Source organism: Nomascus leucogenys, chromosome 10, assembly GCF_006542625.1.
Source record: "Nomascus leucogenys isolate Asia chromosome 10, Asia_NLE_v1, whole genome shotgun sequence".
NCBI classification, from domain to species: Eukaryota; Metazoa; Chordata; class Mammalia; order Primates; family Hylobatidae; genus Nomascus; species Nomascus leucogenys.
Window position 1 is genome coordinate 89,778,091 of NC_044390.1, and position 20,989 is coordinate 89,799,079.

General features: G+C 40.9%; 1 protein-coding gene across 1 annotated transcript in view; it reads left to right on the forward strand.

The window, feature by feature from the left end:
• Nucleotides 1–20,989, forward strand: part of KNTC1 (kinetochore associated 1) — a 94,283-nt gene that overhangs the window by 61,333 nt on the left and 11,961 nt on the right. The window contains exons 42-54 of the mRNA XM_030821571.1: nucleotides 736–845; nucleotides 4,158–4,365; nucleotides 7,571–7,660; nucleotides 8,601–8,772; nucleotides 8,861–8,919; nucleotides 9,059–9,275; nucleotides 10,581–10,654; nucleotides 10,891–11,101; nucleotides 11,334–11,443; nucleotides 15,433–15,479; nucleotides 16,862–16,940; nucleotides 19,157–19,275; nucleotides 19,671–19,806. Of these exons, the coding sequence (XP_030677431.1) occupies nucleotides 736–845; nucleotides 4,158–4,365; nucleotides 7,571–7,660; nucleotides 8,601–8,772; nucleotides 8,861–8,919; nucleotides 9,059–9,275; nucleotides 10,581–10,654; nucleotides 10,891–11,101; nucleotides 11,334–11,443; nucleotides 15,433–15,479; nucleotides 16,862–16,940; nucleotides 19,157–19,275; nucleotides 19,671–19,806 (1,632 nt within the window). The remainder of the gene's footprint in view (nucleotides 1–735; nucleotides 846–4,157; nucleotides 4,366–7,570; nucleotides 7,661–8,600; nucleotides 8,773–8,860; nucleotides 8,920–9,058; nucleotides 9,276–10,580; nucleotides 10,655–10,890; nucleotides 11,102–11,333; nucleotides 11,444–15,432; nucleotides 15,480–16,861; nucleotides 16,941–19,156; nucleotides 19,276–19,670; nucleotides 19,807–20,989) is intronic.

The window sequence follows — 20,989 nt, forward strand, 5'->3', positions numbered from 1 at the left end:
ACGTGAGCTACCTCTCCCAGCCTTGCCCTTTATTTTTGACATTGTAAAAGAACAGACAAGCAGGCAGGGCGTGATCTTGTCTTTGTCAGGATCTCACTTTGTCACCCAGGCTGGAGTGCAGTGGCATTATCACGGCTCACTGCAGCCTTGACCTCTAGGGCCTAAGTGATCCTCCCAACTTAGCCTCCTGAGTAGCTGGGACTACAGGCATGCACCACTGTGCCCAGCTAATTGTTTTGTATTTTTTTGTAGAGACAGGGTTTCCATGTTGGCCAAGCTGGTCTCAAACTCCTGACCTCAGGTGATCCACCCACCTCAGCCTCCCAAAGTGCTGGGATTATAGGCATGAGCCAAAACCCTGTTTTCTTTACCAAAAATATAAGACAGTTTATTTGCAAACAGTTGACTTATCAGGAAGGTAACCAGTACAGAACTGCTATATGTTTTGAAGCTTAATTCTTCTGCAGTAATGGAACCGATGTTCTGCTGACATTAACAATCAAACTTTTCAGATGAAGAGGCAATGGTTAGGATGACTAAGAGGAGTTTCGGACCCATGTACACCTCAAATCTCAGAATGATGGCTGGGTTGGGTAGTGTGAAATTGGAGGAGCTACAGACAAATGTTTCTTTTTAAAAAAGGATACTAAGAAGGCAAGTCATCATGTTGCCCTTACTCTGATACATTTCAGTGTAGAGGGTTTTTTTGGTTTGTTTTTTTCTTTTTGTTTCTAGATTTCTTTTCAGCCAGTTTTCAGGCAACATTTTCTCACCAAGAAAGACCTCATTAAAGCTCTTGTGGAGAATATAGATATGGACACAAGCCTCATTTTGGAATATTGCAGGTAATTCTTTAAACATTAACGGTATTTTTGCTGTTAACAAACTGGTAATTGTTATTGCAAGAACACAGTAATAACGATGATTATTTTATGAGGTCCATGGACCGCTGATATTTTCTTTTGCTCATTCCCAAACTGAGTAAATATGAAATCAAATTAGAGTCTCTTTTGATATCACCATTTAAATTCACTATTTAGTGTTTCCCAAACTTGTCTCCTGATAAGCATTGCCTAGGGCACTTGATTTCAAATGCAGGTTTCTGGGCCTCTCTGGCAGTTCTGACTCAGTGGGTCTGGACCGAGGCCTAGAAATTGCTGGTCTCTAATAGGAGCTCAGGTGATTCCTATGATCAGAAAAGTTGGAGAATATTCTTCTGAGTAATAAACTTCTAAATCAGGTTAACTAGGGAGCAAAGTAATCTTAAAAATTAATGAAAAGTATGATTTAGGGAGAATTTCTATTTTCCTATTAAAAGTATTTATAAAAGAATTTTTATTTAATTAATTTATTTATTTGAGACCGAGTCTCCCTCTGTCACCCAGGCTGGAGTGCAGTGGCGCAATCTCTGCTCACCACGACCTCCACCTTCAAGCGATTCTCTGGCCTCAACCTCCCAAGTGTGGGATTACAGGCATGCACCACCACACCTGGCTAATTTTTATATTTTTAATAGAGATGGGGTTTCACCATGTTGGCCAGGCTGGTCCCGAACTCCTGACCTCAAGTGATTCACCCACCTCGGCCTCCCAAAGTACTGGGATTATAGGTGTGAGCCACTGTGCCTGAACAAGAATTTTTAGAACTAAGATAAAATGTGTTATTTATAGATTCAGCTTACTTTGATGAGTAGGGATAAATGATTTGTACTTTATATCTCAGATGTTTCTAGCTAGTAAATACAAGGACTCGTTTTCTGGTTTCAGAATGCTTTCAGATACGTCACCTCATTTAATTTTTACAGTTCTTATTGCATATGTTGCCAGTTGATATATGAGAAAAACCCATAGTATGTGACCTGCTCAAGGTCAAATTATTAATGACAGCTTCTAAAATATTATGGGTGCTATAACCCCCATCTGATTTGTAACAGATTAATGGAATCTGAGTTATTGAGAATGAAACTGCTTGGTGCATTTCCTGCACCGGGCAGGCATCTAGTTCTTTGTCTCTGTGGATAGTGGGGAAAGACCGTGGCTGTCACCATCCAGTACCTGTAAGTCAAGGACTATAGGCTGCCCATAGCTTGAAGGAGCACTGACTAAAGAGTAGTTTGAAATAACAAAACTATGTCATTCTTCAGTTTAGTGTTATAAATCCAGAATAGGGTACGCACACTCTTATCTTTTTTATTAATTTGAACTTCTGCTAGATTCTTCTGTGATGTTTTATGGTGCAGGACACTTTTTTGAAATTTAAATAGCTATAATGTCAAGTTAATTTCATAATGATTCTACTTATGTGGCATTGATGATTTGTATTCATATGATAGTGACACTTCTGCCTCAGGCAGTCTACATGAATAAATTTAGATAACCTTTAGAATATCAGAGAGTGACTTGAAAATGGTGGTACTTAAGCCTTTTATTGATATTTTAGTTACTCTGTATAGCAAATTAAACTATCACTGTCTTATTAATAGGGTCTAAAAAGGCATTTCAGTTGTCATTTTGTCTGTAGTAACCAGATTCTTTTTTTTTTTGAGACGGAGTCTCACTCTGTCACCGAGGCTGGAGTGCAGTGGCGCGATCTTGTCTCCTCCTGGGTTCAAGTGATTCTCCTGCCTCAGCCTCCTGAGTAGCTGGGATTACAGGCGCTCACCACCATGCTGGGTTAATTTTTTGTATTTTAGTAGAGATGGGGTTTCACCATGTTGCCCAGGCTGGTCTCGAACTCCTGAGCTCAGGCAGTCCACCCGTCTCGACCTCCTAAAGTGCTAGGATTACAGGCGTGAGCTACCATGCCTGGCCTAATTTTTATATTTTTGGTAGAAATGGGGTTTCACCATATTGGTCAGACTGGTCTCCAACTCCTGACCTCAAGTGATCCACCTGCCTCGGCCTCCCAAAGTGCTGGGATTACAGGCGTGAATCACTGTGCCCAGCCTGATTTTTTTTTATCTTTGAAAAAAAAAAAAAAAAAAACAGCTTTTTGGCCAGGTATGGTGGCTAACACCTATAATCCCAACACTTTGCAGGGCCAAGGCGGGAGGATCGCTTGAGGCCAGGAGTTGGAGACCAGCCTTGGTGACATAGTGAGAGCCCCATCTCTACAAAAATAAAAAAATTCACTGAGTGTTGTGGCTTATGCTTGTAGTTCCAGCTACTTGAGAGGTTGAGGTGGGAGGATTACTTGAACCCAGGAGGTTGAGACTGCAGTGAGCCTTGATCATGCCGCTGCACTTTAGCCTGGGGAACAGAATGAGACCCTGTCTCAAAAAAACAAAAAAAATCCAACTTTTTGTTTTGTTGATCCTTGGTATTGTTTTTGTTTCAATTTCATTTATTTCTGCTCTGATCTTTATTACTTCTTTTCTTTTACTAATTTTGTTTGGTTCGCTCTTCCTTTTCTACTTCTTTAAGATGTATTGTTAGGTTGTTTGTGAATTTTTTCTACTTTTTTGATGTGTAGGCACTCATAGGTATAAACTGTTTTCAGCTTTTAATTATTACAAAGAGTTGCTGCAGAAGACATCCTTACTAATGTGTATCTTTTTCTTCTTAGGTGAAATTTGTAAATGTTGCATTGTTATACTAAAGAGCATAAGTATTTTCAATTTTATTACAGATTTCTCTCCAATATTCTAACAGTTTACACACCCACCAGGAATAATACCTGATTTTTTTTTTTTTTGAGATGGAGTCTTGCTCTGTTGCCCAAACTGGAGTGCAGTAGCGCAATCTTGGCTCACCACAACCTCCACCTCCCGGGTTCAAGCAATTCTCCTGCCTCAGCTTCCCGAGTAGCTGGGACTACAGCCATGCGCCACCATGCCTGGCTAATTTTTGTATTTTTAGTAGAGATGGGGTTTCACTGTGTTGGCCAGGCTGGTCTCAAACTCCTGACCTCGTGATCTGTTCACCTTGGCCTCCCAAAGTGCTGGGATTACAGGTGTGAGCCACTGCGCCCGGCCTAATATCTGATTTTTAAAAGGCAATAATTAGCTTTGATGACAGGTAGTTTGTCTGATTTTGAGACTGGACAATGACAAGGTTAAATTTCAACAATGGAAGCATGTACCCAAGTGTTTTGTCAGATACTTTGCATGGAAATGCCTGCAGATAGGGAGATTGGTGTGTATTGAATGCTTCTTTTAGCACATTTCAGTTGGACTGCAATGCGGTTCTTCAGCTCTTCATTGAAACACTGCTCCACAACACGAATGCCAGCCAAGGCCAGGGAGATGCAAGCATGGACTCTTCAAAGCGGCGGCATCCCAAACTCCTGGCCAAAGCCCTTGAGATGGTTCCTTTACTGACGAGCACAAAAGATTTGGTCATCAGTCTTAGTGGAATACTACATAAGGTAGACACACAGTGAAATGAATTGGGTCATCTCAGTCATCCCTCCCACCCTTACTAATTAGATACATTAGTAACAAACTGGATGTATAAGTCTATATTTTTATCAACTTTTAATTTGAAATATTCTCTTGATTTCTATATTTTTAACAAAGTTAAATACAATTTTCCCATTTTTCAAAATAGAAATAGCTTTTCTTCCCCAGATTTTTGAAAACCTTACGCATTCTTTGAATTTATATGAGCTAGAGAGAAATGTATAAATCAAAACAAGCAATTTCCCTATAACCCCACTCCCTAGAGATGAAAATGTTAATAGTGTGGTATAGCAACTGTCTTAAACTAAATATACTCTTCTGTGACCCTCTTTTTTCACTTAACATATTGTCATTATATGTCAATACATACACATCTATCTCAAAAGAAACAATTTCTTTTTCATGGTTCTGCCGGAAATGTCTTTTTTTCTTTTTCTTTTTTTCTTTTCTTTTTTTTTTTTTTGAGATAGGGTCTCACTGTCACCCAGGCTGGAGTGCAGTGGTGTGAACATGGCTCATGGCAGCCTTGACCTCCTGGGCTGAAGTGATCCTTCTACTTCACCCTCCCAGATAGCTGGAACTGTAGGTGCATGCTGCCATACCCCGGTAATTTTTTTAATTTTTAAAATTTTTTAAATGTTTAAAAAAATTTTTTTGTGAAGATGAATCTCACTATGTTGTCTGGGTATGGCTGGGTAAATTTTATTATTATAAATGTTATAATTAATATCTTCATATATGTTTTTATGCTTTTGTCTGATTTGTTTTTTTTTTTTTTAAGAGAAGGGGGTCTCACTATATTTCCCAGGTTGGCCTCTAACTCCTGGGCTCAAGTGATCGTCCTGCTTCAGCCTCCTGAGTAGCAGGAACTACAAGGACTATACCTGGCTTCTGCTGAGTATTTGTTTAGGAGATCTTCTGATCTTCTGAGAATTGGAATGTTTGGTCGGGGTAGTTTAATGGAGAAATGAAGGTGAATGGCGGGGAAATAAATATTTTTTTTTTTTTTCTGAGATGGAGTTTTGCTCTTGTTGTCCAGGCTGTAGTCTAATGGCGCAGGTCTTGGCTCGTTGCAACCTCTGCCTCCCAGGTTCTCTTGCCTCAGCCTCCCAAGTAGCTGGGATTACAGGCATGCACCACCACGTCCAGCTAATTTTTTGTATTTAGTAGCGATAGGGTTTCATCATGTTGGTCAGGCTGGTCATGAACTCCTGACCTCAGGTGATCCACCTGCCTCAGCCTCCCAAAGTGCCGGAATTACAGGTGTGAGCCACGGCGCCCAGCCTGGAAATAAAATTTTAAGCCTGAAATAAATATTTCAGTTTTATATTTTGCTTGTAATTCAGCCAAAAATTACATAGATTGCTCAAATTTTCTAGGTACAATATTTCATCTTCCCACTTTGTTCAATGTTTTTCACACGACTTTTGTTGTCATTTAAAAAGTAGGCCAGCCTGGGGAACATAGTAAGAATTTGTCACTACAAAAAATTTTTTTTAATTAGCTAGGTCTAGTGGTACGTGCCTGTAGTCCCAGCTATTTGGGAAGCTGAAGGTGGGGGATTGCTTGAGCCCAGGAGGTCAAGGCTGCAGTGAGTTGTGATTGCACCATTGCACTCCAGCCTGGGTGATAGATAGAGCGAGACTCTGTCTCAAAAATAAAAAGGAAAAAAGTAATGGTGTGTGGGTAGAAAGAAACAAAGAACAAAGAGAAGACTTCCTTGTTGTTTTTTGTTGTTGTTGTTGTTTTGATGTGAAATCTCACTCCGTTGTCCAGGCTGGAGTGTAATGGCACGATCTCGGATCACTGCAACCTCCGCCTCCTGGGTTCAAGCGATTCTTCTGCCTCTGCCTCCTGAGTAGTTGGGACTACAGGCACGCACCACCACGCCGGCTAATTTTTGTATTTTTAGTAGAGACAGAATTTCGCCATATTGGCCCAGCTGGTCTCAAATGCCTGACTTCAGGTGATCCGCCTGCCTTAGCCTCCCAAAGTGTTGGGATTACAGGCATGAGCCACCGTACCCAGCCTGACTTCCTTTCTTTTTATGTTAATATGTATATATGCCACACAATTAATTCTTGCGCTATAGTATATAGTTAGAGCTAAAACAGAATCCTTTGAGAAACTTGCTTGGAGGCCCACAGTTTTACTCATGTCATTTCTAAGAAAAGGATCAGTTTCTTTCTGTTCTAATTTTCCCATAGTAAATGAAAGAAATGGAACTTTAATTTCAAAATCTTATAAAATTTTGACCATACCCCTACCCTTTCTATGCTTTTAGTATCTTAAGAGCTTCCTTCTTTTTTTTGAGACTTAGTCTGGTTCTTTTGTTCAGCCTGGAGAGCAGTGGTGTGATCTCAGCTCACTGCAACCTCCACCTCCCAGGTTCAAGTGATTCTTCTGCCTCAGCCTCCCAAGTAGCTGGGACTACAGGTGCATGCCACCACACCCAGCTAATTTTTTTATTTTTGGTAGAGATGGGGTTTCACCCTGTTGGCCAGGCTGGTCTTGAACTCTTGACCCCAGGTGATCCACCCACCTTGGCCTTCCAAAGTGCTGGGATTACAGGCAAAAGCATCCTTCTTTACTAAAACAATACTGCCTCGTGCAGTTTTTTAAAACAGCCTTTGAGACCTTTTTTAGCATGTATGTTTATCTTCACAGGTAATTTTAGAGGTGAGAAAATTGTAGCTCTTTATTTTTTTATTTATATTTATTTATTTATTTACTTTTGAGATGGAGCCTCGCTCTGTCGCCCAGGCTGGAGTGCAGTGGCGTGATCTCGGCTCACTGCAAGCTCCGCCTCCTGGGTTCACACCATTCTCCTGCCTCAGCCTCCCGAGTAGCTGGGACTCCAGGTGCCCGCCACCACGCCCGGCTAATTTTTTTGTGTGTTTTTAGTAGAGATGGGGTTTCACCATGTTTGCCAGGATGGTCTTGATCTCCTGACCTCGTGATCCACCCACCTTAGCCTCCCAAAGTGCTAGGATTACAGGCGTGAGCCGCCGCGCCTGGCCGATTCTAGCTCATTTTTAAGGGAGTAATTAATTTAACAATGTAGTGCAGTGAGATTTTTATATTTGTAATCTGTGCTGATGATTGTAATTGAATGAAATTTCAACATGGCAAAGTCTTATCAAGTTTTGATATATTTTTGTTTTTATACAGTTGGATCCTTATGACTATGAAATGATTGAAGTTGTCCTGAAAGTTATAGAACGAGCTGATGAAAAGATAACCAATATTAATATTAATCAGGTATAAATATATCAAAGATGTAAAAATCATCTTTCTGCTTTTATTTGGATCATAAATCATATCATTATCCAGGGCCTTTCCAAATTATCCATTGAATTCCCTTTAAACTCTGTGGTTTATTTTAGGTCTTTGAAAATCTTTACAAATCTTTAAAAAAGGAAAAAGATTTTCATGACATTCCTATTTTATTACTTCATCCTTTTTTTGCTGTTTTGAGGTGATTTAAATAACCTCTCCTGCTGTCGAAGAGTATGAAGTCACTACAGAACTAATGGTGACGAATTAAGGCAACATTTGCCATGTAGTAAGTGAAAAAGGCCATGGGACTGAGAGTTAGGTCAGCTCTGTGTATTAATGGGTAGGTCCAAGACCTACTCAATTGTGTCTCAGTACTTTCATTAACTTCTTCATCGTTTCTGAATTTTGGTCATAGTGGCTTTTATACTTTTTAATTTGATTTTAGAAATTAATATTTTAGAAATATTTTAATATTATGTTAATAAGACATTATATAAGAAAATATATGAATTCAAAAGATTATACAGTTCCGTAATATAAAATATAAACATAAGAAAGATAAGAGCATAGAGAATTAGTTTAGATCTGTAGCCTCTATATTTAAAATGAAATCAAGTATTTTGAATTATATCTCAAATTATTTGAAGAGCAGATAACAAACTGTTAAGCTCTTATTTACAAAACATCCTACCAGCAACAAGGCACCAGTGGTTTCTCCTCATAGGATTCCTTTAATCATTGTATATAAATTATAGTTTAGATGAATAATGTTAAAGGGAATACTAGAAAAGGTTTTGATCCTCTTTCTGAAAACAAGATGGTCTCAGGAATGGAAACTTTTGATGATATACTGTTAGATGATTTTGTGACAGTTTAGGATTGGGTTACTCTTACTGGACAAAAGTTTTTTATTTTAATATAGGCATTGAGTATTCTGAAACATCTGAAGTCATACAGAAGACTTTCTCCTCCCGTGGATCTAGAATATCAGTATATGTTGGAACATGTCATAACTTTGCCATCAGCTGCCCAAACTAGACTGCCTTTTCACCTGATATTCTTTGGCACAGCACAGAACTTCTGGAAAATTCTCTGTATGTGTTCACTAACTTTTTATGAATTTTACTGGATAGCCAAATTTTTTTTCTTAAGCAAATCATACTTTCCTCATTTCCTTTCTAGCTACAGAACTCAGTGAAGAATCTTTCCCAACATTGCTCTTAATTTCGAAATTAATGAAGGTAATGGGTTAAAACGTTGTAAGACATTTCTGTATTCTGTAATTAATTCTGACCCCGTATAGAAGATTTTTCTGCTGCTTTCATGTAAAACCTTCTATGTGAATATGTGCTTCAGCCATAACCTTCCTTTTCTTTGAAGTTCTCTCTGGACACTCTGTACGTGTCTACGGCAAAACATGTTTTCGAAAAAAAACTGAAGCCAAAGCTCCTGAAGTTAACACAAGCTAAATCCTCAACACTGATTAACAAGGAAATAACTAAGATCACACAGACCATCGAATCCTACTTACTCTCTATAGTCAACCCAGAGTGGGCTGTGGCTATTGCCATCAGCCTTGCCCAGGATATCCCTGAAGGTAAGAGCTCTTCTTTTAAAATTGTAGTTCAAAAAAAAAAAAAAGAGTACTCTTTTTGCATCTTTAAGGTGAAGCAGGATGGTAGTTTTCAAATGTATGTGCCTGCTCTCTTAACTGTGGTGAATGATGAAACACTCAAGGGCAGTGGTCACGGGCAGGGAGGCAGGCAATTTCCAGCTTGTCCTTGTGCCTTCTTTGCGGTGTGACCATTGCTAGGAATAGGCAGTGATGGGTACTTCCTAATATCCAATCACACTTTCTTTTTTTTGAGATGGAGTCTTGCCCTGTCGCCAGGCTGGGGTGTAGTGGCATGATCTTGGCTCACCGCAACCTCCACCTCCCGGGTTCAAGTGATTCTCCTGCCTCAGTGTCCCGAGTAGCTGGGACTACAGGTGCGCGCCACCATGCCCAGCTAATTTTTGTATTTTTAGTAGAGACAGGGTTTCACCATGTTGGCCATGATGATCTTGATCTCTTGACCTCGTGATCCGCCCGCCTCGGCCTCCCAAAGTGCTGGGATTACAGGTGTGAACCACTGCACCTGGCCCAATCACACTTTCAATAAGGAATCTTTAGATAGTCTCACATAACCAAACAGGTGCACAAGCATAGGCACTTACTGCTACATTTTTGGTTGTAACAAAAGTTGAAAGTGACTTTTTAAAAAATGCTCAGGTCAGGAACTGGTTAGAAAATAGGGTGTATTCATAGAACGAAATATTATGGGGCTGATTTGGAAAGATATCCAAGATATGAAGTGAGAACAGCAAATTATACTAGAATATGTATGGTATTACCCATTAGGGTTAAGATGCACATGCATGCATGTGTGAACACAGACAGACACACACACAGAGAAAACTCCTAAAGGCATATAAGAATCTAGAGAATAGGAATGGAAGCTGATGAGAGGTCCTCGGTGGACTTTTTTTTTTTTTTTTTTTTTGACGGAGTCTTGCTCTGTCGCTCAGTTTGGAGTGCAGTGGCGTGATCTTGGCTCACTGCAACCTCTGCCTCAGCCTCCTGAGTAGCTGGGACTACAGGCGTGCGCCACCATGCCCAGCTATTTTTTGTGTGTTCAGTAGAGACAGGGTTTCTCCGTGTTGGCCAGGGTGGTCTTGAACTCCTGACCTCAGGCGATCCACTTGCCTTGGCCTCCTAAAGTGCTGGGATTACAAATGTGAGCCACTGTGCCCAGCCATGAGTATGCATTTTTGTAATTTTAAAAAAGTTGCTAATTTGACCAAAATACATTTTCTTGAAAAGATTAAGACTTGCCTATAAATCTTTATTTATTTATTTTAGGTTCCTTCAAGATGTCTGCTTTGAAATTCTGCCTTTATTTAGCTGAGAGATGGCTACAGAATATCCCATCGCAGGTGTGTCTGAACTATCAGATTGGCGGCTTTTCTTCTTCCTAATTAAATTGTACTAGCTTAATTTATCTTCTCATGCTGCCCTGGTGCCTAAAATGGAGAAAGAAGACCAAGGCTTTATGTAGATGCTTAGGAACATAACTGAGGAAGGGAGGGATTGTGATTGATAAAGATGGATGCTTGGTTTCAACTGAGACTTACAAAGTAAGATTTTTTTTTTGCTTGGAATTGTTTAAAAGGATGAAAAACGTGAAAAAGCCGAGGCTTTGTTGAAGAAGCTTCATATCCAGTACCGGCGTTCGGGCACAGAAGCTGTGCTCATAGCCCACAAGCTGAACACTGAGGAATATTTAAGAGTGATCGGAAAGCCAGCACATCTTATTGTCAGTCTCTACGAACATCCTAGCATCAATCAAAGAATTCAGAATTCATCTGGCACAGATTATCCTGGTGAGGACAAAACAATTTTTTTGTTGTCCAAGAAAAGCTATTATTTTGATTCCCAGTTTTATGTATATATGTACGTGTACATATTTATTACTTACATATGCATATATATGTATATACTTAAACATACTTATATGTGTATGCGTGTGCATATATACACATACACATACAAGTATTCAATATAAGTATTTAAAACTTGAGTTTTTCTTTTAATTCTTTATTTTTAATATCTTAGATATTCATGCAGCAGCTAAAGAAATAGCTGAAGTCAATGAAATTAATTTGGAAAAAGTCTGGGACATGTTGTTGGAAAAATGGCTATGCCCTTCAACAAAACCTGGTGAGGTAAGTACTTGCTGCCCAAGAGTATCTGTAGTTGAGTATGCACCGATGGCTTCTTCTCAAAGGCTAAATATTTATCCCACATGATACAGCCTTCTAATTAGGAGCACAGACTCTTCAAAGAAGGAAGTTTCTTTGTTTGTTTTGTTTTGTTTTGTTTTTGAGACAGAGTCTTGCTCTGTTGCCCAGGCTGGAGTGCAGTGGCGCAATCTCGGCTCACTGCAACCTCTGCCTCCTGGGTGCAAGTGATTCTCCTGCCTCAGCCTCCCGAGTAGCTGGGATTACAGGCGCCCGCTACCACGCCTGGCTGATTTTTGTATTTTTGGTAGAGACAGGGTTTCACCATGTTGGTCAGGCTAGCCTCGAACTCCTGACCTTGTGATCCTCCTGCCTCAGCCTCCCAAAGTGCTGGGATTACAGGCGTGAGCCACCACCCCTGGCCTCTTCTTGTTTGTTTTTTAAAGACAGAGTTTTGCTCTGTCACCCTGGCAAGTGCAATGGCACAATCACGGCTTACTGCAGACTTGAACTCCTAGGCTCAAGCAGTCCTCCCCACCTCAGCCTCCCGAGTAGCTGGGACTACATGTGTGCATCACCATGTGTGGCTAATGTTTTGTTTTTTTGTTTGGTTTGTTTTGTAGAGACAGGGTCTCTCACTATGTTGGCCAGGCTGGTCTCAACTCCTGGCCTCAAGTGATCCTCCTGCCTCGATTTCCCAAAGTGCTGGGATTACAGGCATAAGCCACTGTGCCTGTCTGGAGCTTTTGTTCATTTTATTACCCTCTGTTATGTAATAAGTTTTAAAGAGATTGTTTACTTTTTTTTTTTTTTGGATACAGAGTCTTACTCTGTCATCCAGTCTGGAGTGCAGTAGCGTGATCTCAGCAATCTCTGCCGAAGTTCAAGAGATTCTCCCTCCTCAGCTTCCTGAGTAGCTGGGGTTACAGGTGTGCACCACTATGCCCAGCTAATTTTTGTATTTTTAGTAGAGATGGGGTTTCACCATGTTGGCCAAGCTGGTCTTGAATTCCCGACCTCAGGTGATCTGCCCGTCTTGGCCTCCCAAAGTGTTGGGATTACAGGCGTGAGCCACCACGCCTGGCCTGAGGTTGCTTACTTTTTGTTTAAATATTGTTTTGTGGCTGTTTTACCTTTCAATTGATGATTTCAGATGCTGTCTTGTATGAAAGAAATGGCCTGTTCTTTTACTCAGATTCATGTGATTAACTTTTTGTTTTGAAATAATTTAAAACGTACACAAAAATGCAAAAATAGTAAAAAAAAAAAAAAAAAAAAAAGAATTCCTATATACACCTTTCACCCAGATCCATGAATTTTTAACATTTTGCCATATTTGCTTCATCTCTCCTCTATAACTGATACACTCATAATATTTTTCAGAACCATTGGAGAGTAAATTGCATGTGGCATACCCCCTTGCCCCCTGAATATTTTAAGGGTGTATTTCCCAAGAACAGGATTTTCTCTAATCCAACCATAATGTAATTTTCAAAATCAGAAATTTAATGGTGATATAATTGAATTTATGGTCCATTTTACAGTTACACCAATTGTCCTAATAACGTTTTTTATAGTAGTTTTCTCCCCCAGGTCCAGGATCTTGTCTAGGACTATGCTTTGCATTTGTTGGTCATGTTTTGTTTTTGTTTTTTTTTTGACACAGAGTCTGGCTCCATTGCTCAGGCTGGAGTGCAGTGGTACAATCTCAGCTCACTGCAACCCCCACCTCCTGGGTTCAAGCGAGTCTCATGTCTCAGCCTCCCGAGTAGCTGGGATTACAGGCGCCCGCCACCATGCCCAGCTAATTTTTGTACTTTTAGTAGAGATGGGGTTTCACCATGTTGGCTGGGCTGGTCTCGAACTCCTGGCCTCATATGTTCCTTCCACCTTGGCCTCCCAAAGTGCTGGTATATTACAGGCATGAGCCACTGTGCTCGGCCTCTAGTCTGTTTTAATCTATAACAGTTCTGTGACTTTTTCTTGTCTTTTATGATATTGACATTTTTGAAGAGTGAAATCCAGCTGTTTCATAAGCTGCCCTCCAATTTGGGCTTGTCTAATACTGCCTCATGATAATATTCAAATTACTTATTTTTTGCATCATACTGCATAAGTTGTGTTGTGCCCTCCTCAGGGTATGACATTTGGAGGCACATGAGGTCCTTTTGCCCTCACAGGTGATGTTAATTTAGATAACTTGGTTAAGGTGTTGTCTGTTTCTCTACTCCATAATTACTATTTTTCCTTTTGTAATTATTAGAGGAAATATTTTAGGATGATACAACATTCCATTCCTCTTCCAGCTCCTTTCCTCTACCCCTGCACACCTGATTTATTGATGTTTTTGAAGAGCACAGGCCAGTTGGTTTATAAAATATTTCATTTTGGGTCTGCTAATGTTTCTTGTGATTTGATTCAGGTTATGTGCTTTTGGCAAGAATACCGTATAGGTGATGGATTACTTTCAAACGATCACACCAGAAAGCACATAATGTCAGTTTTTAAGAAATAGCATCATTAACATCTAAAATTTAAGATAGGTTTCAGCAAATCCAGATCTTCTGTATCATTTCTTCTGAATTTTCAGGCAGAACTTGAGGTAGATTCTATAATTCCTACATCCACCTAGGCAGATATTCTTGGGGGAACAAAATCTATTTGTAAACAAATAGTGTATATGACATCAGGGTTTTGTTTCTTTGTTTGTTTGAGATAGGGTCTCATTCAGCCACCCAGGCTAGAGCAGTGGCATGATCTCAGTTCACTACAGCCTCCGCCTCCCTGGCTGAAGTGATTCTCATGCCTCAGTCTCCAGAGTAGCTGGGACTGCAGGTGTCCCAGCTACTTTTAAAAAATTACCTGTGCCCAGCTAATTTTTTTAGTATTTTTAGTAGAGATGGGTTTTCGCCATGTTGCCCAGGCTGATCTCGAACTCCTGAGTTTAGGTGATTCACCCACCTCGGCCTCCCAAGGTGCTGGGATTACAGGTGTGAGCCACTGCACCCAGCCACCATTAGGTTTTTAATTAGCAATTTTTATATCATTTGGCGTTTGATTCAACAAGGATTTTAAAAGTATTTACCAAGAGCATGGACTGTGCTTCAGTGGAAACAGGAGTTAGAAACATATCTTGGCCACGTAGAATATGTGATTGACTTTTAGAAACCAGCCTTTACAGATGTTTTAACTTATATGTAAGTTCAAGGTACACACTAAAAGTTCCTTGAGGCCAGAAACTGCATGTATACATAGCAGATAGTACAGTACTTTGTAAATCCCAATAGATATATACTGAATTAACAAATGACTCATTTAAAATTCATGGAGTCTTTTCCCTTTACAAATTATCTAATACGGGGCTGGGCAAGGTAGCTCATGCCTGTAATCTCAGCACTTTGGGAGGCCGAGGTGGGAGGATTGTTTGAGATGAGGGGTTTGAGACTAGCCTGAGCAGCATAATGAGACCCCCATCTCTACAAAAATTTAAAAAATTAGCCACGTGCCATGGTATGCACCTGTGGTCCCAGCTACTTGGGAGGCTGAGGCAAGAGGATTGCTTGAGCACAGGAGGTTGAGGCTGCAGTGAGCCGTGGTTGTGCCACTGTACTCCAGCCTGAGTGACAGAGCAAGATCCTGTCTCCAAAAATAAAAATAAATCAAAATAAAAATCCAATGCATGTCAGCTCCAGGAAGATAGGAACATTTGCTTTATTTACTCAGGCAATCTATATACTTAGAATTGTGCCTATCATATAGTAAGTGCTCAGTGAATATTTGTTGAGTAAACAAATATGAGTAGACCCATCATTTAAGCAAAAATCTTTTCATAAAGTAATTTATGTTATAATTTTTCTATGTAAACATAATATTGTATATTAGGTTTTTTTATCTAATAGATTTTCAGAGAGATGAATGTTTGTTTAGTCATAAACTTTTTCAGTTTTTGACCTTTTTTTCCTACCTTTTCAAAGAAACCATCAGAATTATTTGAACTTCAAGAAGACGAAGCCCTACGAAGGTACTCTTTTCCTTATATTCACCTGTATCGTGATGCAAAATAGAAATCTTACCAGTACGTTTTTCAGCAGTTGATTTTTTTAAAGGGCTTTCTTGATAAAACTGGGGTCAGAGTCTATGAGATGAATCAGTTCACTAATACATGGCTAGGAGTCTGCAGTGGAAAACATCAGAGCCAGCCAAGATCTAGAATGTCTGAACTCCTACAACGGCGAGTGTTCCTAGCACACCTTTAACTGGAAGATGCCTCTCAAGCAGAAGAAAACTCTTAGCTAGGACTTTGGCCCCAGACCCTTTTATGTTCTCTTACCATGCTAAACTGGGTTGGTTCAGATATGGGCCACCAGATTCTTTTTGCTCTTCTAACCTATGACTGAGGCCTAGAAAGGCACATTGATTTTTATCTAATGTGCTAGGTCTGATTGGTTATGGCTTGTATTCTTGAGAAGACTCTATCTGGGCTCAAGTCAGAACGAATGTGGCAATCCATTAATGATGCCTGGCACAGGCATGGATAAGGGAGCATTGGTGGCTCACATGCCAGCCAACTTTTTGTCTTTCTAGCCTAAACCAAAAGTAAGCCAAGTGGCCTGGGAGGCCCTATGTCCGGCCTCAGCCTCGGAGAGCTGATAGAAAAGACATGGAAAAACAACCCCAAGAAACGGATTCCTTCTAGTTTGCAGCAAGCAGAGCTCTCCTAAACCACCCATACCATGCCCTCTTTCCCTCTGGACCCCCACCTTGGCCTCATTTAGTCTTTTAAGGGAAAGGCCACCTTTGTTCTAACAAAAGATAGCTCCTGGTATGTCTACCTGAACTAGCCACGTGGAAAGTCTTGGAGGGAAGCGATTTAAAGAGAGGAGAGAAAAAGGAAATCCCAAAAGGCTACTTAATGCAAAGTTCATAACGTGCTGCTTTTTCCACTAAAAGCTCTGCCCACCCCTCCTCCAGCTGGCCTGATTCATCTTCCCTTCCCGGAGAGGGATCAGCCTGCCTTGAGTCTAGAGGTTGAAATGGGCTGCTAACAAGGTCCTGCATACCAAACACAGAATTCCCCATGTGTAGCATTCAAGGGACTTTACAGCTACAGTTTGTATTAATTTCTTAAATAAAATTTAAGGGATCAGAGATTGACTAGCCATTCTATAGATGAGGAGGCTGAAGCCTGGCATTTATTGCATATATTATCATCTTTAGCAATGAAAGAACTCAAGAAAAGATTAAGCATTCTTTAAAGGGGGAAGCACAAATGTCATTGACCCATTATCCTTCTGATCTGCCCTTGAGTTGTCTAATGACTGTTCCATGGATAGAAAGATAAGTCTATTGTTTTGGTAATCCATCACTAAATTAAAAAATAACTAATTAAAAATTTTTTTCCAGAGTGCAGTATCTCCTCCTGTCTCGTCCAATTGATTATAGTTCAAGAATGCTGTTTGTATTTGCAACATCAACTACAACCGTAAGCTCTAGAAACTTAATCCAAACTCTTCTGTGCATCTCAGCTTAACATTTTTTTCCTGTTTATTTACCATGCTTGATTGCATTAACAGATGATTCAGATAATGCTCACGTACATATGTATTCAAAGTCTATCTCATCTCCTAAGCAAGCATTGTCTTTTGCACCATGCTCCATTTAGTGCTGGCCTCTGTAACATCTCCTTAGCGTGCTGAATGGTGCACCTATTGACAGTTTCCACTGGCTGTCTGCATTCACAGTGGTTAACTCCCTGGTCAGTCCACATTCCTGAAGCCAGGAGCCAAACAAACTGGCCACGAACAAGTCTCCACCAAGGCCTAATCCGGCTGCGTGCTCTAGTCAGACCACCCCTTCTGCCCACTAAATTCTAGCTAGATTGAACTTGCAATTTCCCCTAACGGCAACATGACCTTTAGCTTCAGGTTCTTGCCTATAGAAATGTCCTCTGAGGCAGTTGGAGCAGAGAGAGGAGAAGGGGGTGGAGGCAGTAGGCAAATAATTCTCAGAGGAAAGGAAGAAAAGGAAGTCTGAGGTGCTGATTTTAAAGTCCGTGACAAAAAGGAAAAAGCCTCCCCTTATTTTCTCTACATATAAAGACTTATGACCTAAAAATGGTATTCCATGAAAGGTGGCTAGTGCGGCTCACAGCTCAGCTGTGTACATGCTTTTCCTTACAGTCTGCCTTATGTGCACTCCCCATTAATTAGTATTAGCATGTATTCAAATGGGAATTCACATTAGTATGATATACAGTAATCCCTCCGTATCTGTGGGAGGACTGGTTCCAGGACCCCCAAGGATACCAAAATCTGACGACGCTCAAGTCTTTTATATAAAATGGTGTCGTATTTGCATGTCACCTACATACATCCTCCTATATACCTTAAATCATCTCTAGGTTACTTATAACAGTGCCTGCAAATCACTTCATCCTCATGGATTCAGTGTAGTACTTGGCCTGCAGCAAATTCATGTTTGGTTTTTAGAACTTTGTGGAATTTTTTTTTTTCTTGAATGTTTTCGATCCACTGTTAGTTGATTCCATGAATACAGAACCCACGGAAATGGGGGCCAACTGTGGATCCAAAAGTTGAGATTTAGTAAAATTAATTTTTACTACTTCATCAAGAACATTCTTTTTTTTTTTTTTTTTTTTTTTTTTTGAGATGGAGTCTTGCTCTGCCACCCAGGTCAGAGAGCAGTGACACAATCTTGGCTCACTGCAACCTCCGCCTCCCAGGTTCAAGTGATTCTCCTGCCTCAGCCTCCAAGTAGCTGGGACTACAGGCACCTGCCACCACGCCTGGCTAATTTTTGTATTTTTAGTAGAGACAGGGTTTCACCATGTTGGCCAGGCTGGTCTCGAACTCCTGACGTCAGGTGATCCACCCACCTCGGGCTCCCAAAGTGCTGGGATTACAGGCGTGAGCCACTGCACCCGGCCCATCAAGAACATTAAGTGAAATTTGTCTTTGGTTTTCTTTTTCTTTTTCTTTTTTTTTTTTTTTTTTTTTTTTTTGAGACAGAGTCTCACTCTGTCGCCCAGACTGGAGTAGTGCAATAGCGCGATCTCAGCTCGCTGCAACCTCCGCCTCCGGGTTCAAGTGATTCTTCTGCCTCAGCCTCCTGAGTAGCTGGAATTACAGGCACGTGCCACCACACCCGGCTAATTTTTGTATTTTTAGTAGAGACGTGGGTTTCGCCATGTTGGTCAGGCTGATCTTGAACTCCTGACCTCATGATCCACCCGCCTCGGCCTCCCAAAGTGCTGGGATTACAGGCGTGAGCCACTGTGCCCAGCCATGTCTTTGGTTTTCAATACTGCCAGGGCATGCCTGTAAATACAAGGGCTGCAACAACAGTTGGGGGCCCTGCCTCCATTCTGCTTGCAATTTCACCCACCATTGCTTTTGCACAGTCAGTGCAAATATCAACACAGTGTAAAGGCAAATAACATCTTAGTATCATGAAAACAGCTTTGACCCTTTCCCTCCTGAAGGAGTCTCAGGAATGCCCCTTCAGGGGTCCATGGGCCACATGTTAAGAACCACTGTTACACACAGTGCATTCCATAATTGTAGAGATTGACTTTATATTTTAAAATAATGACGTTGTTTATGTTGCCTATGTTGAAACTCATTTACCCAGCTACAATGTGCAGGTGTTCAACTCTCCAAACCTCTTTTGGTTTTGCAGACACTAGGTATGCATCAGTTAACTTTTGCCCATAGAACTCGAGCTCTTCAGTGTCTCTTCTATTTGGCTGACAAGGAAACTATAGAATCTCTCTTTAAAAAACCCATTGAAGAAGTGAAGTAAGTAGAAATGTTTAAATTGTATTAAAAAATAGGAAACAGATCATTTTTTGGAGCTGTACCTTTTAAGCCCTGAATTCAGAAGAGCGTAGTAGAGTAGCTGTGTGAATACAGTTCTGTTGCCTTGAATATCCTTGACATTTTGGCAAAGGGAAAATAGGGCTTTGAGAACGTCTTGTTTCCATCGTTTCTTGGAGGCATTTAGAAACTGAATGTTTTATTTATCTTGTTCAAATTGATTTCTATCTAATGTTATTATATATTCATTGAATATATTTGGAAGTCCGAAATGGACTTTTAAAACAAACTGGCCTAATATTTCCATATGGTAGTTTTTATTTTAAATGTAAATGTGGCCTATGAGAATGATTCTTAGAAACGTTTCTGTTTTCCAGATCTTATTTGAAATGTATAACTTTTCTGGCATCATTTGAGACTTTGAATATCCCCATCACATATGAATTATTTTGCAACAGTCCTAAAGAAGGAATGATTAAGGGTCTGTGGAAAAACCACAGCCACGAGTCCATGGTAGGTACACCTCACTGCCGCATTCCCAATTCCCTGCCCCTACTCAGAATCCTGAAAGAGAAAACCAGGAATAGTCTTTTGTTGTTGTTGTTGGAGACGGAGTTTTGCTCTGTTGCCCAGGCTGGAGTATAGTGGTGTGATCTCAGCTCACTGCAACCTCCATCTGCCAGGTTCAAGCCTCAGCCTCCCAAGTAGCTGGGATTATAGGGGCCCGCCCACCACACCTGGCTAATTTTTGTATTTTTAGTAGAGGCGAGGTTTCACCATATTGGTCAGGCTGGTCTTGAACACCTGACCAGGTGATCCACCCACCTGGGCCTCCCAAAGTACTGGGATTACAGGCATGAGCCACCGCACCCGACCCAGGAACAGTCTGTATCCCTGAACAACTCTACTGCTCTGAGACCTTTCTACTCTCCTGTCCCAGCGTGTGGATGGATAAGCCAATGTGGAAGGTCCTTTTACCTCTTTTGCCTTAAAGCCCACCAGCTAAAGTCATCCCTGCCAACCAGAGAGAACACTTTTGTAATCCCTTCCACGGCTTATCTGTCCTTATCTGGACAGGGAGAGGAGACTGTCCGGTAGAGAGAGGATATCGTTTCTCTTCCTCTTAGTTGCCTATGGGAATTTAGCCTCTGAGGCAGTTGGAGGCTGGGGCAGGAAGGTTTTCTGGTCCAACAGGCAAACTTTTTCAATAGAAGAAAGAAAGGGGGAGACATCCGAGGTGGTGTCTGAGTCCATGACAGCAAAAAAATAATCCCTTTTTTATCATGTCTTTCATTAGAAAGATGGGGGCCTTCGACAGACATTCACAGATTAGAAGCATATTTTGTGGCTGGGCGCAGTGGCTCATGCCTGTAATCCCAGTACTTTGGGAGGCCGAGGCAGGTAGATCACTTCAGGTCAGGAGTTCGAGACCAGCCTGCCCAACATGGTGAAATCCCGTCTCTACTAAAAATACAAAAATTAGCCAGGCATGATGGCGGCCGCCTGTAATCCCAGCTACTCAGGAAGCTGAGGCAGGAGAACCTCTTGAACCCAGGAGGCGGAGGTTGCAGTGAGCTGAGATCATGCTACTGCACTCCAGCCTGGGCAACAGAGTGAGACTCCATCTCAAAAAAAAAAAGCAGCATATTTTGTATTAAGCTGCCCTACTTTTCCAAAGATGGCTTGATTTACTGGT